Source organism: Panthera pardus, unplaced genomic scaffold (assembly GCF_024362965.1).
Source record: "Panthera pardus isolate Hobbes unplaced genomic scaffold, ASM2436296v1 HiC_scaffold_7, whole genome shotgun sequence".
NCBI classification, from domain to species: domain Eukaryota; kingdom Metazoa; phylum Chordata; class Mammalia; order Carnivora; family Felidae; genus Panthera; species Panthera pardus.
The window spans coordinates 78,104,492-78,118,239 of record NW_026527002.1 but is presented as its reverse complement, the minus strand read 5'-3'; the positions used below and the strand labels follow the sequence as shown (position 1 = coordinate 78,118,239).

The 13,748-nt window shown below is 54.8% G+C and overlaps 1 protein-coding gene across 1 annotated transcript in view; it reads left to right on the top strand.

Annotated features, from left to right (window-relative positions):
- Positions 1-13,748, top strand: part of COL22A1 (collagen type XXII alpha 1 chain) — a 258,748-nt gene that overhangs the window by 137,517 nt on the left and 107,483 nt on the right. The window contains exons 24-27 of the mRNA XM_019459762.2: positions 7,854-7,907; positions 8,579-8,632; positions 10,752-10,805; positions 11,750-11,803. Of these exons, the coding sequence (XP_019315307.2) occupies positions 7,854-7,907; positions 8,579-8,632; positions 10,752-10,805; positions 11,750-11,803 (216 nt within the window). The remainder of the gene's footprint in view (positions 1-7,853; positions 7,908-8,578; positions 8,633-10,751; positions 10,806-11,749; positions 11,804-13,748) is intronic.

Sequence of the window (13,748 nt, the reverse complement as noted above, 5' to 3'; positions counted from 1 at the left end):
CGCCTTTGCCCTCTGGTCCCTAGCAGTCCTGCTTCCTCTGGTTGAAGAAGCAATTGGGTGGCAGTTCCGAGGTTGGTCACCACAGTCTTGGATGGTCACCTCATCAGAGAGAACACTCGGTGGGTCCTGGGTCCTCCGGTCTCCCCTTGCTCCCCCGGCCTCCTACTCCTGTGCTAGGAGAATGGCCACTGTCTGCTCCTCCAGAGAAATTTCGGCCGCTGGAGGGCAGGCCGCGGCGACACAGTGACGCCCACCAGCCAGCCGCGCCCTGCACGAGGTGCCCCATGATGGAGCTCGTGCAGCTGGCCAGACAGGTGGGGAGAAGGGGCCTTCCCGGCAGGGGCTCAGCTCTGCAGGACACAGCCCATGTACAGGTGTGGATAGGCCCTTGTTGGGCTGGAGCTCCCGGTACTGAGCAGGGGGGGTGGCTGGACCGTGAATTCAGAATCGGAAGGGGCTCAGCCAAGAGACCAGGACAACCCAAATGGCACGCTACTCCAGGAGGCCACAGACCCGAGCTCTGGTTTGTGTCTGACTTCCGACACACTGTAACATTGGCCAGCTCCTTCCCCCTCTGCGGGCCTCAGTTTACCCATCTGTAAAGTGATGGGTCAGGGCCCCCTTCACACTCTGCTGTGCTGTCTCACTCCCTGGATGACCCCTCCTCCTCCTCGCCCCCCTAACTCCTTCGGTCTTTCGGACTCCTCTCTGGTGGGACATCCTCTGGCCCTATGCTTTCTCCAGCTCCCCACCCCCACACATGTGCAGTCACTTGTGGTCCCCTGAGAGCACCAGGTGGGGACGCTGTCTCTGTTCTCCTGGCCGTGGTGGCAGCGAGCAGGGCGTGTGCAGAGTCAGTCAGCCTCCCTCTGGCTCCTCCGTGAGCCGCAGGAAAGCAGTGGGTTTTAGTGCCCACCTGTTACTGGACCTCTCCCTCCATCTGTCAGGCATCCACGCTGGAGAAGGTGCCCACTGCGCGTCCGAAACCAGCTTTCACTGCTCGCTGACGTGTAAAGTGTCCTGATGAGTGATGGGTGCCTTGCACGCCTTCTCACACTTCATTTTAGCACCTCCCATTCGGGCCAGATATGGCACGCCATAAGGGAATGTAAAATCAATCATAATTCATGGTCTTCTAAAGATTCCACATTCGCTGTGGCATTTTGATGTTAATAGTGAAAAATAGAGTGCTTTTTGTATTTGTTTTATTACCTTCCTTTCCAGTGAACAAAGCTTGTGTATTTCAAATATTGGCTGTATGTGCTGCACCATCAAATTCCTTGAAGCTATAATTTTTTCCCCTACCTACAACTTTCTTTTTTTTCTTTTTTGCTACCTCAGAAAATAGATTCCTTTCTTTCGCTTTTAATTTTGAAATCCGTTTCATTCGTCGAATGTTTACTGAATGGCCAGGTATGGAGCTGGATGCCATTCACATAAAAACAATCCTGCTTTCCACAGCAGGCGTTTCCCCGGAAGTAGGGCGCTCTGATCTATTCAGGGATCTCAGTGGTGCAGAACCACATAGTGTGGAGCCTTGAGAGGGATCGCCTGGCACCATTGACCGGATCGCCACCCGATGGACACTAAGCTGTGTCCCAGCCAACCACGCCCAAACCAAGAGGCAGCGTTGCCGTGGTGGGCCTCTGGCTGTGTCCCCTAATTCAGCCCTCCCTCTCCACCAACGGCCAAGGTTCCTCCTCGTTCAGCGGAGTCCTCCGTTCGATGGGTATGAAGTACCCACTGTGTGCCAGATGCAGTTCTGTGAATCAGAAGGGGCTGTGACATCTAGGTAGCCACTGTGCGCGCCCAGAGGAACCACGGGTTAGTGGGGCAGAGAGGCCCTCCAGGTAGAGGGACCCGAATTCTGGGAGAAAGGGGAGGCCGTCAGCCTCTCTCAGGGCCCAGAGGTGGCTCCTATGCTGATCTGGAAAATCCGCGTTGATTCTGTTGTAGAGTTTTTGGCTCTGATGGGAAGAAGGAAGGGAGATAAAGTCTGTTTCTTCCTGCTTTTGTCAGACGCTCTCTTTACCGTTTGTATAGAATTGCGACTATTCCTTACAACTACATCTGAGGAAAGAAGGTGGATCTCATTTAAAATCTAAGGAAACTGAGCTCAGAGTTTAATTAGCTCTGTGGAGAATGGGATGAGCCCGAAGCACAGCCTCAGAGTAAGCGAGGCCCCAGGGCGGCTGGCATCCCGTAAGATGCTTTTGGTGCCTCTTTTTCAGGATGAAAAATTCCACCTGCTGGAATGTTTTAGAATAAATATACACATTCCTGACATCATAGGTGGTGGCTCCCGTATCCTGGCAGCCGTTTAGGAAAAACGGAAGTCTTTGTCTCGTCTGGTTGGTGTTTGCAAAGGCAGTGTTGCGTGGGGTGGCAGTGAGGATGGACAGATGTCCCCTGAACTGGTAGCCAGGAGCGGGGCTGACCCCACAGAGGACCGGGGATGCTGTGGGCCTTGGCCTCTACACAGAAATCTGCTGCGGTAGGTGCCCCGGGTGGCCCCATCCTGAGGGGAGGACTCTCAAATTATGAACAACCCCCTCCAAAACAAATCACTCAAGTAGGGTGATTGTTGTGCTAATTCATGCAAGGAATCTTCACACATCTTCGGATCCCATCCAACTCCATCAAGCTGTACCAATGGGAACTAGGTGGTTATTGAGAAGAACTGCTTCCCACTCCTTTATTAATGATAATTAGACTAATTGGTTATGTTTGCGTCATCATCGCAATTACCGCGCACGTTAATTAGCTGCTTAATCACCATCGTATTCGAAGGCTCAAATGTTTCATTAATAATAATTAGGCGGATTGGTGCGTTTTATCAGTAGTGGCTCCTTAGTCGCTCTCGTTGGTAACAATTAAAACAGTCATTATTGTGTTGTTCACATTTAAGTCTGTTGGCTGACTTGTTACTCTCAGGAACAATTAGATTAACTGGTTATTTGTATATTTTTATTAATGACAAAAGGAGAAGAGAGTGAAGCAATGCCTGGGAAGGCCCCCAGTGTGCCGGGCTAGCTCGCGCACCCTCGTTCATGTACGTGGCAGGTGGCGGGGCAGGGAGGGGCGGGGGTGCTTGCAGCCTTTCTGCTACAGCCGTGGAGACTGAGGCACTGAGGCGAAATGTGTTTGCCTTAGGCCACAGAGGGAGTGTGAGGCAACCTAGCATTCAGCCCGGCCCATCCTAGACCCAAACCCTATTTTTTAATCTCTGTATACCATCATGGCTACCATTAGTAAAGGTATTAATAGTCAGAGAGTTTCAGTTTAAAATAACGTAACTTATGGTCTTTAATTCAAATGCTGAAATAGCAGACAGGAGGAGCCCCTGGGTGGCTCAGTCGGTTGAGCCTCCGACTCTTGGATTTCAGCTCAGGTCATGATCTCGTGGTTCGTAGGTTTGAGCCCTGTATCGGGCTCTGCACTGAGCCTGGAGCCTGCTTGGGATCCTCTCTCTCCCTCTCTCTCTGCCCTTCCTCTGCTAGTGTGCGCTCTCTCTTGCTCTCAAAATAAATAAATACAACATTTTTTAAAAGTTTTTAAATATTTATTTATTTTTGAGAGACAGAGACAGAGTACGAGTGGAGGAGGGGCAGGGAGAGAGGGAGACACAGAATCGGAAGCGGGCTCCAGGCTCCGAGCCGTCAGCGCAGAGCCTGACGCGGGGCTCGAACTCACGGACCGCGAGATCGTGACCTGAGCCGAAGGCGGACGCTCAACCGACCGGGCCACTCAGGCGCTCCAGTAAAGACTAAAACAAATAGCAGACAGGAAGTTCTGCCCTTGGTCAGAAACCCTGTGCGGGTCTAAGACACCTCCCATGGTTTCCCGAAGAAGGGACATGAGTAGTGGTTTTCCAAGCGGCCCTTCCTGAGTCACCGTCAGGTCGACTTCCTCACGCGACTCCCCGTCTCCTGAGTTCATGCGCGTCCGGGTTCTTCTCGACTCGCCACCGACGCAGCTCCTATCCGGGCCAGGGCTGCCTGACAGCTGGCCAAGGAGAGGTCAGTTCCACCTCCCAGATGATGGCTCTCCTTCCGGTTTCTGGCAGCTCACACCTTGTTCTCCTCCTGCAGTCCTGCTGCTGGGTCTGGGCCTGCCTGTTACCTCCTCGTCTTTCTATGTCCTGAAAGAACCAGAGGGTTCCATCTGCCGCCTCTCGCGGGATCTCATGCAGGGCCCCGGTTCTGTCCACCCTCCGGGCACAGACCATGCACAGATCTCGGCGCCCCCACAAGTCTCCCCTGGGTCCCTGCTGCACGGAGGCTCCACTGGGGTGCTGCCCGGCCTCAGACACCTAACGTCCTCCTAAAGAACTACCGAGGCTGCCTTCTCCTCCACTGTGCTCCTCCCCGGTGCTCCCCATCTGGGCAGTGGTGCCACACCTACCCGCCTGTGTTGGGCAAGCACAGTCGGGTCCTCGACCTACCTTTTCCTGTCACACCCCTAACTGTTGTTAAATCTCGCCCACTCTGCCTTCAAAACATACCCCGAGTCAGACCAGTTCTTGCTGTCCCCACGGCAAAAGCCCAGGTGGGGACCACTGCCACACCTCAACCCTGTTCTCCCCGAGGGGCCCTGCCACCATCTGACTAGCCCTTCACACTGACTCAGACTTTTGTACTGGGGCTGGTGCCCAGGCAGGAGGCCAAGATAGTAATAAAACTCCCAGCCATGGGGTGGCGCTGGGCTCCTGGTCTTGCCTTACCTTGTTTGATCTTGAGCAGTGTAGGCCTCAGGATCCCACCTTAGAGACCAGGGTGCTGGACCTTCTAAAGAAAGGAACTTGCCGTATGGCGGGGAGCTAGCAGGTATGGGTTCCATTTGCTTCCTCAAGGACTAATAGGACCCCAAATGCAGGGACTTGAAATAGATGGGGACCATGGGGCCATATATAGTAAGGTATGAATGGCCATCCCTGGCCTATGCCCAGGTCCTCCCCAGGCCCCGCTCCTGCCCCACTGACCCTGTGGCTCACCAGAGGCTGTATCCAAAACCATCTCAGTTTCCGCCAGAATGGACGTCTGCTCTGCGTGAGGTGTCTGGGCCCCTGGAGGAGGCTGATCGCAACCCTTCCAGAATGTGGACATTAGAGCCGAGGCCAGGCGGCAGCTCTGAGAAGAGCCGCGTGTCCCTGCATGGCTGTTGAAGGCACGGTGAGGCCCTCCGAGCAGCGTCCATGGGGCACCAGCAGGTGGCTGGCTGGCATTCCGTCCTGTCCCCTCTCCCCACCACGTGTTTCTCATCTGTACACACAAGATGCTCCTTGTCAGTGAGAGGAGGCTGGGGCCAGTGGCCCACCCCCTTCCCTGCTGGAAATGGGTCCCCAGACCCTCTGTCAGCCATGCCCACTGCTTCCGGCTTCTCTGTCTCTCTAAGTGGCTACCATAGAGTTTAATTACTGTGTAGGATTTTGCTCTTTTACCTGAGTGTGCAACCTCAAACAGGTTGTTATTAAGCCCCTACTGTGTGCACAGCAGTGAACCAGGTGCTGTGGGTCCCTACAAAGGAGGTGGAACAGACCCAGTTGAGCCTGTATGGAAAGTTCTGGTCCCACTTAACGCACACACAGTCTTTCAGGAGAACACCATCCAAGGGGTGACGGGTTGGAACCGAGGGCTCAGACCCGCATCCCCAAGCTGTGCAGACACTTTGCAGGGGTGGGAACAGGGAGGAGGGATGATGGAACCAGGGTCCTTGGATCTGAATGCCGGCTTTGTCTCCTGTCACTTTCCCTCCCAAGGTCCTGTTCTTCCTGTATAAAGTACGGTGGAACAGACCCACTTCGTAGGATTCCTGGAGGACGGAAACGAGATACAGTGTGTAAAGTGCAGGGCAGAGGGAACACCGAGGGGGAGTGGCCCCTCCCTAGGCCCTTCTTCCACTTCCGTTTTCTGCTTTCTCCTCCTATGGATCCCTGCTTCTCTCCTTGTGCTTCTGGTATTTTCACCATTACGGTGAACACGGAGTGTGATTCCCAGACATGGCAGCTCTTCAGGGTTACTGGGAGAGTATTTCCAAAGTCACTGTCCCCTTGGGCTTGGCCCAGACCTGTCTCAGAGTCCAAACAAGGGGCCCACATACTCTATTTATGACAAGCTTTCTGGGTGACTCTGCAGCAGCCAGCCTGTCAAGGATCCTCTGGAGATGATGGCTGTGTGGCTTTAGCAGGGGTGCTTGCCCTCTCTGGGTCTCAGTTTTCATTATTGTCAAATAAGGAGGTTTAATTTCCAGTAGATCACGAACAATCCTCTTACTCCAACACTCTGTGGGACAGCAGCATCCTGAGGGGGTTTGCAAGACACAAAGGTGGAAGGGGACACAGGGTCAGAGGAATGAGCTCATCAGGAGGCCAGTTTTCTGGAACTTTCTGGAATGTTTGAAAGAGCACGAAATGCTCCAGGGGCCATCACTGCCCCTGGTGTGTAAGGAGGGAAGAAGACTAACGTGTCCAGATTTCGAGCAGAGGCGGGTGCTACGCGGGGTCAGGAGGGGCCTCAGAGAAGCTGTGTGCTGGTGGTGAGGGGGTGTGAGAACCCCAGAGGTCATGCTGAAGCAGGGTCACCTGGAACGTGCCTTCTGGAGGGTGGTCCTGGGACAGTCACCTGCAGGACTCTCGCTTGGCCAGGAGGCGAGCGGAGCTGAATTGGCTCAGCCGGGTGTTGGGTCTGAATGGCTGTAGGGGTGGGGCCACGAGCCTTCTCGGTGCTCTTCCCCGGCCCTCATCCTGCAGGGAGGACCCTGCCCAGGCCACCATCCCGCTCTGCTGGGCCCCTCAGTTGTGTCTGCTCCAAGCACACATCTCCCAACCAAAGTAGATGCCACCAGCAAAGACACACCACGACTGAGCAGGTACAGGGACAGCTAGGTGCCGATGCACCAAAAATTCCGTTTCTGTGCCCATTGCTGACTCGCGTGCGCCCCCAGTGGCAGGAAAGGGAACAGTCCACGGGAGCAGCAGCCCTTGCCATTTGTTAGTATTTATCGCCATCTAGTGGCGGTATGGCATCATTCACCCTGGATGCACAGGCCCCTCTTCTTAGTGCCCCTTAAATTCAGTAGACTTCTTCAAGCATTTATTGAGCACCTGCTGTATGCCACGTCCTGCAGTGGTCCCTGTGAGAGATGCAGAGGGAGCAAGAGGGGCCTCTGCCTCAGAGGGCATGTGAGTCCGACGGACACGGTTACACTGGCCTTGAGCATGGAGGAGGGAGCAATTAATCCAGGCTGGAGCCCTGGCTTGTGATTCTGTTCTGCTTGTGGAGCACTTCCCTCCCTGCGTCTGCTCCTGGCCACAGGTGTCCCAAGTGTAAGCGAGGGAATGGAGAATGGAAGCTGGAGAGTGGGTGTCCAGACTGGTCTGCAGAGAATTGTGGGGAGAGCTTTCACGAGTACCCCACCCCAGACCTACGGAATCGGGGGGAAGGGCTGGGACAGGAGGCCCATGTCACCCACCCTTGGTGATTCCATGCTGACTGATGCTTGGGAACCACCATCCTTCAAGATCTTCGGTAATGGCTTGACCCACTGCGTGTGTACGTAGAAGCGTGCAAGTGCGTTCATGTGTTTATTTTAAATGCTCAAGTGCTTGAGATAGAATAGATAATACAATAGTTATATACCCATCACCCCAAATGTAACAGATGTCAACATTTTGCAAATTTTATTTCAGACCTTTTCTTTTTTGCTTTTGTTCCTTGTTTGTTTGTTTGAAAACTAAAGCATTACTAAGACAGCTGGTCACTGTGTCCCCTTCCCTCCTCCCCTCTCAAAGGATATCGTCACCAGGAGACTGCTCCATGCAAGATTGTCACCCACATTTTACTTTTTCTTTCCAGGGCCCTCCAGGACCACCTGGCGTCCCCGGTCCCCCTGGACCCGGAGGCCCCCCGGTAAGACTGGCTTTGATTTTCCCCTACAGGGGTGCTTAGGTACAGAGTTCATGGCCCATGGGAACCAAGAGCATCTTTATGTGTGGCCATCTGTTTGTCCTTCATCGAAGAGGAGAGCAAAGGCATAAACAAGGAGGACCCCAGCCTCTGTGCTTTCAGACCCTTAGATTAGTCTAGAAATACCTCTTGAGCTCTTGGAGCACATTGGTTGGCTGCTTCTAGAGACAGACACATGGCTGGAGGTATGTTAGTGTGGGGGTACCCATTCGGGTGCCTTTTACTAGTTCGTGATTTGGTGCTGAGGCAGCCAGAGGGCTGGGGTAGACACAGGTCAACACGCTCCCCACACACACTTGCTGTGCAGCAGGGAAAATGCCCCTGTAGGCGGAGGGTGGGGGTGGGGCCGGCCCAGCAACCAGCGAGGCCTTTCCACCCCTCCCACCTGGTAAGAGCCAATGTGGTGGCTTCTGACTGCAGGCCAGACACGGTGTGACGATTGTGTGTTTCACAGTGGCCCGCACTAAGGATGCTCAGATGCCCTGAAGTCCATGCAGCCTTGTTCATCCTTATCAGAGCCAGGCGCCTGGGGCCCGGCCAGGAGAGGCACTGGGGAAAGGCTCTGATGCTCCAGAGATGCCAGACTAACCATTCCCATGTGGTTCCCTTCTCAGGGTTTACCTGGAGAGATCGGCTTCCCAGGAAAACCTGGGCACCCCGGGCAGGCGGTGAGTTCCCCAGGGTCGTCCCTGCCCCCACGCTTCCCTGGATTCCATTGGTCTATGCTGGGATGGCTGGGTGCCTCCAGGTCTGCTGGCCAGTTGCTGCGCCCTTTCCTCCCCTGGCCCCTTCCTGCTGTGGTGCCTTCCACGAACTCAGTCTCCTGGGATTGCGGCCCCAGGGTCTCCCAGCCAGGGTACAGATTGGGGCTCCCTCTCCCCAGGCCACCACCTTTCTTCTCATTACCTGGAGGCTCCTGAAGGCTGTTTAAAGTGACTTCTTGTCTCTAAGAGATACCTGCCGGGGGGAACATAAATAAAGACAGTGGCTGAACGCTTCCTGTCCTCATCCTGACTGCCCTTCCTCACTCCCAAACTCAGAAGATCCTGGGGATCTGGAGGCTCCCTCCTGCCTTTTAAGCCCTGAGGATGGGGCTCAGAAACCTTAACATCTTCACTCCTGTAACGGGTGTGCCATTAAAGCTGGGTGTATCTCCTAGTTCTGGCCCTGAGCTCCTCAGCGCCCCGTGGTAGGTGTGGCCTGTGAGCCTGTGACACCTTGTGACGGCACGATCATCCTCATAGACCCGTAGAGGACCCTCAGGGAGGCCTCAGCTCCACTGAAAGGGATTTCCTTACAAGTAGTTTTCTCTCTCTCTCTCGTGGGCCGGTGGGTGGGGAAGCCAGCAGAACCCACAGCCCTGGAGGGGTTCTGAATCAGATCGCGTAGCACCCGGCGGCAGTGCCCCTTGGACCTTTGGCAGGTCCGTCGGTGGCTGTGGATGGAGCTCCCCCAGGCAGCAGGGACCGTGATGGCTGGGATGTCCATGTTCTCAGCTCTGCTGAATCCCCTAGGATGTGGGCCGTCCATGCAGGGGTGTGATGCACACTCGGGGGTGAACTGATCCACACCTAGAACACCTGCTCCGTTGCAGTGTGACCGGCAAACATTCACGAACACACAGTTAATGGCAGCGTCACCAGTGGACTTTTTCCTCACGTGGCGGTGTCCCCTGAAAGCTCAAATACGTTAACAATCCCACCTGATCTAATGGGTTCGTCAAAAAGTATGTGTGTTGGTGTGAACGTTCAGAGGAGGGGAGAGAGTCGTAGGCAGGGGAAAAAGTATTTGAAGGCATGGAGGGTGTCGAGGGGGGAGGTTGTGGCCACTGAGAGTTTGGGGTGCTACTTCTGGATTCAGTGTTTGCTCCTCAGTGAGCTCATACTTCCACGGAGGCCAGGTGAACTCCCCTCCTGCCCTTCCAAGGGCCTTGACTCCTGCGACCCCTGCTCTGGGGAGGCGGGGCTGCCCTCCCAATAGGCTGCCAGCCCAGACTAGAGATGCCAGGAAATAGGGGAATCTTAATTTGGGTGTCAGGAGACCTCTTGGTGGAATAATGACCAGGTTTCCTAAAATAATAATCATTTTTGAATAGCACTTACAGCTGTCAAAGTAATGACATGTAAAATGTCATCTTGAGGGGAAAGGATTTCCCTCTGTCATGGGGGTGTGTGTGTACCTGGCCCGCCACTCAAGGCTCAAGGAAAATCAGAAGAGCAAACAACTCTTAAATAGCAGAAGGCGGAGCCAGGCAGCGGGGCGTTAAAAGCCCACGTGTCCCCATCACCAGGGCGGGGCCTGGAGTCCACCCCTCAGCCCTTGGGACTCTTTGTCCCTGTGCCTGTAACACCAGCTGTCCTGTCGGACAGGATGGGGGAGGCGGCAGCCTGTAGGGAGGAGAGGACACAGAGCCCCTCAGTGTGGCCCTTAGAAAGCATAAGGCAGACTTGGTGAGTGCCAGGCCGGGAGACTGGGAAGGGGGGACATGTTGGTGGAGATTTCCCAGAGAGAGAGGGAAGCAGAAAGCAGAGGTAGTGAAGGACCGTCGGCCCCCTCTCGCCCACCACGCACGTCCAGAGTGGCCGGACCCCGGATGCTGGCCAGAGGGTGAGGGCCGTCTCCCTCATCAGGCAAGTGTAGGCCAGCCTGGCCCCACAGAGACGGCGGCACACTGGCAAGAGAGCCCCCCTGAGGAGGTGGGGGTGGCCCCCAGCGGCTGGCCAAGAGCCACTCGGTGCATTCTCCCGAAACATGTGTCTTATTTTGCTCTTTTTCACTCTTGACCAGGGCCCACCTGGAAAGGACGGACAGAAGGGAGCCCCAGGCCTGCCGGGACCCGAGGTTGGTGTGCACGGGGGTGGCCGGAGTTTGGGGCCCAAAATGCAGGCGGAAAGGGATGTTGGATTGCTGGTAAATTCTAAAATACACCGATGGCTTGGGGCCTGGATCAGGACTCGGGAATGTTGGGGCTCACCAGGTCAGACGTGGGAAAGTCCTTCACTTCTGCTTAGGTGACTGAGCCAGACAGAAGCATGTGGAAGCCTCGGGCTTTCCCACGAACGTGTTCGGAATACGTCTGTGTTGGCGGGGAGGGACAAGGTTGGGATACTCGTAACCTAAGAGACTTTAATTTTAAAAATATTCTGGTGCGGCTCATCATGGTAGGAACATTAGGAAAAGAGTCAGAGGTTAATATCATAAATTTGGGAAGCAAGTCCCCCGTTCGCACGCTGCAGGTGAACAGTTACGAGAGCACAGCATGAATATTTGCGCCAGCGAATTTGATTCCTTCCCACAAAACACACGTAGGCTCAGCATGTATGCCCATAACCATCCGCGAAATGCGGCCTTTCGATATCACGGGAGCATCCTTCATCCTTTTCAATAAGTACCTTACAACCTCCACTTTTTCCTGACCAAATGCAGAATAAGCATGCATTTAACTTCATTCCATGGGTATTTCACGTAAATATTCTCCGTCTGTCTCCCTTGGTTTTCATGACGGAGGAAAGGGCTAACCGATGATCTTGCAGTCTCAGAATCGCTCATGTGACCTCTTCCATGCTCCCAAGTCTCTCAGTGAGAGAAAAGCACAGTTTTCTACCCAGTTATGTTTCTGTAAAAACAAACCCAAAGCAGAGGCCTGGAATGTGGAATCCGAGAGGTTGTACAAGCTGCCACCCCCAGTACGAGTGGTTCTCCTCCTGAACCAGACGGTGACTAGCACTGAGTGTGTCCCCCGAGCCTGGCCCTCTCCTGCCAACCTCTCTCTGCATTCCTTACAGGGGCAGCCAGGAGAGAGAGGGGAAGACGGTCTGCCTGGAAACCCCGGCCCCAGGGTATGGACCCCGCCTCCTCCCCGCCAGTGGGCTCTTCGGAATGGGGTGTTTAGGCTGTGTGTGAACCACAGTTGACGGTGTGAGTGGTCTGGCAGTTGGGGTCTGGTGGCCCCGGGGCTCGGGCCCCCACAGGGACAGACACAGGCAGCGGGAATGACCACACCACACCTAGGACAGAGGGAGGAGGGCCAAGCGGGTTCCTAGGGGGACCTGTAGCTGAGGGGTCTCAAGGAGAGCTGTGGCCTTAAGAAGAACTCATCACTGTCCAGCTCACCTGGCAGTGAGGAACAAGAGGGGCTTCTCTCTGTCTGTCTGTCTGTCTCCCTCCTCCCCCCTCTCCTCCTCCAGGGGCTCTGGTGTCCCTCCAGAGCTCCCTAAAGCCTGGCCTCTACTCCTGGCTGATGCGGTCTGTGGCATCCAGTCCCCACCTCCCACCCTCACCCCCTGCTCCATGGTTCCTGCATGTCGGGGTCTGTGGGGGAGGCAGAGGCCACTTCCCGTGTCTTTGGACAGGGCACCTCCTGTGGGAATGGGGACCCCAGGTGCTGCGTTTGGATGGCTGGCCCTTGGAGCCCCACCTCTTGGGCTAGAGTCTCCTTTTGTCTCGAGGACGAAAGCTCAACATCTCAGATTTGGCCTGGGCTCTGAATGCAGTGAGCACAGACCATGTGGCGTGTGTGTGTGTGTGTGTGTGTGTGTGTGTGTGTGTGTGTGAGAGAGAGATATGTGTCAGTGTGTGTATGTGGGGTGCATGTGTGGTGTGCAGGTGCAGGTACTTTGGCTCTAGGGGAGTCTGTAGAGACAAGAGATTGCCCCGGGCACTGCCCCTGCCCCTCCCACCTGCACTTCGCTGGGCTATGAGCTAGTTGAGGGCAGCAACTGTGACTGGGTCTTTGTCCCCTCTGCTCGCCCATTCCCAGCTAGGGTCAGGCATTTGGCAGGTGCTCAGTAAGGGTTTTCTGCATGGAGGATGGAGGTCACCTCAGCCCAGCAAGAGCACAGGAGTGGCCCGGACTCTACAGCTGCCCTCTGGAAGGCAGGACCCCGATCACCCTGCTGGCCGGGGAAGGTGTTCTTGGGCCAGATGCGGGTCCCCTGGCGTTGCTTTGCTTTTTCATAAAGTGGCCGTTCTCTAGAAGACCAAAAGAAGCCAGAGGAGAAAAAGCAGGTTAGAAAGCACCTGGCTACGTCAAACATACCCACGTGCTCAGATGTGGACAGAACCTCCCGAGGTCCACCAGGAAACCTCCTGTTGTCTGGATTCCAGACTCCAAGGACTCCACCCTCATGCCCCTGTGAGCTGTCCTGTTACCACTCACAAGATGGTACTCCTTCATACTTTAAGAAGCAACATTTGCATTTAAACAATGTGCTTGCAACGATTCCCCAAATCCCTGAAATATCATAAGTCATCTGCTGCGTTGTGTCCATGCACGCCCCGAGGTGGCTGTGTGGGGTGAATGTCATGGTCTTAAAAACACCTTTTGGTGTTTGGCTGAAATTCTACCCTTTTCCAGAAAGGACTTAAAACGCTTGCACAGGTTTGCTGGCTTGACCTGGCAGATCGTGTGCTGTGAACCATACTTCAGTGTTGTGTTTTCCCAACTTTGTAAATCGGTGAGCCCTCCCGAGCTTACACGTGTGAATTCCCACACTCTGTCCACTGGGCTTCGGATGCAGCCTCTCCCCTGTGCACGTGGGTCCCCAGAAGGTGGCCATCGATCACATCACGGGAAGTGCTGGGATGAGCTCAGAGAGGCGCCTTCAGGGACTTCTGTGGTCTCTCTGCCTGCGTGTTTTTGGTTTCTCGTGGTCACTAACTGGAAGATTCAAACAGCCAGGCCTACTGCGCCAGCTCACGTGTTGGTTTTATACAATTTCTAGTGCAAAATGTTTAAAACACTTCTCTGGGAAGTTCAAAACTATGAATGTGTGCAGTTTTCGT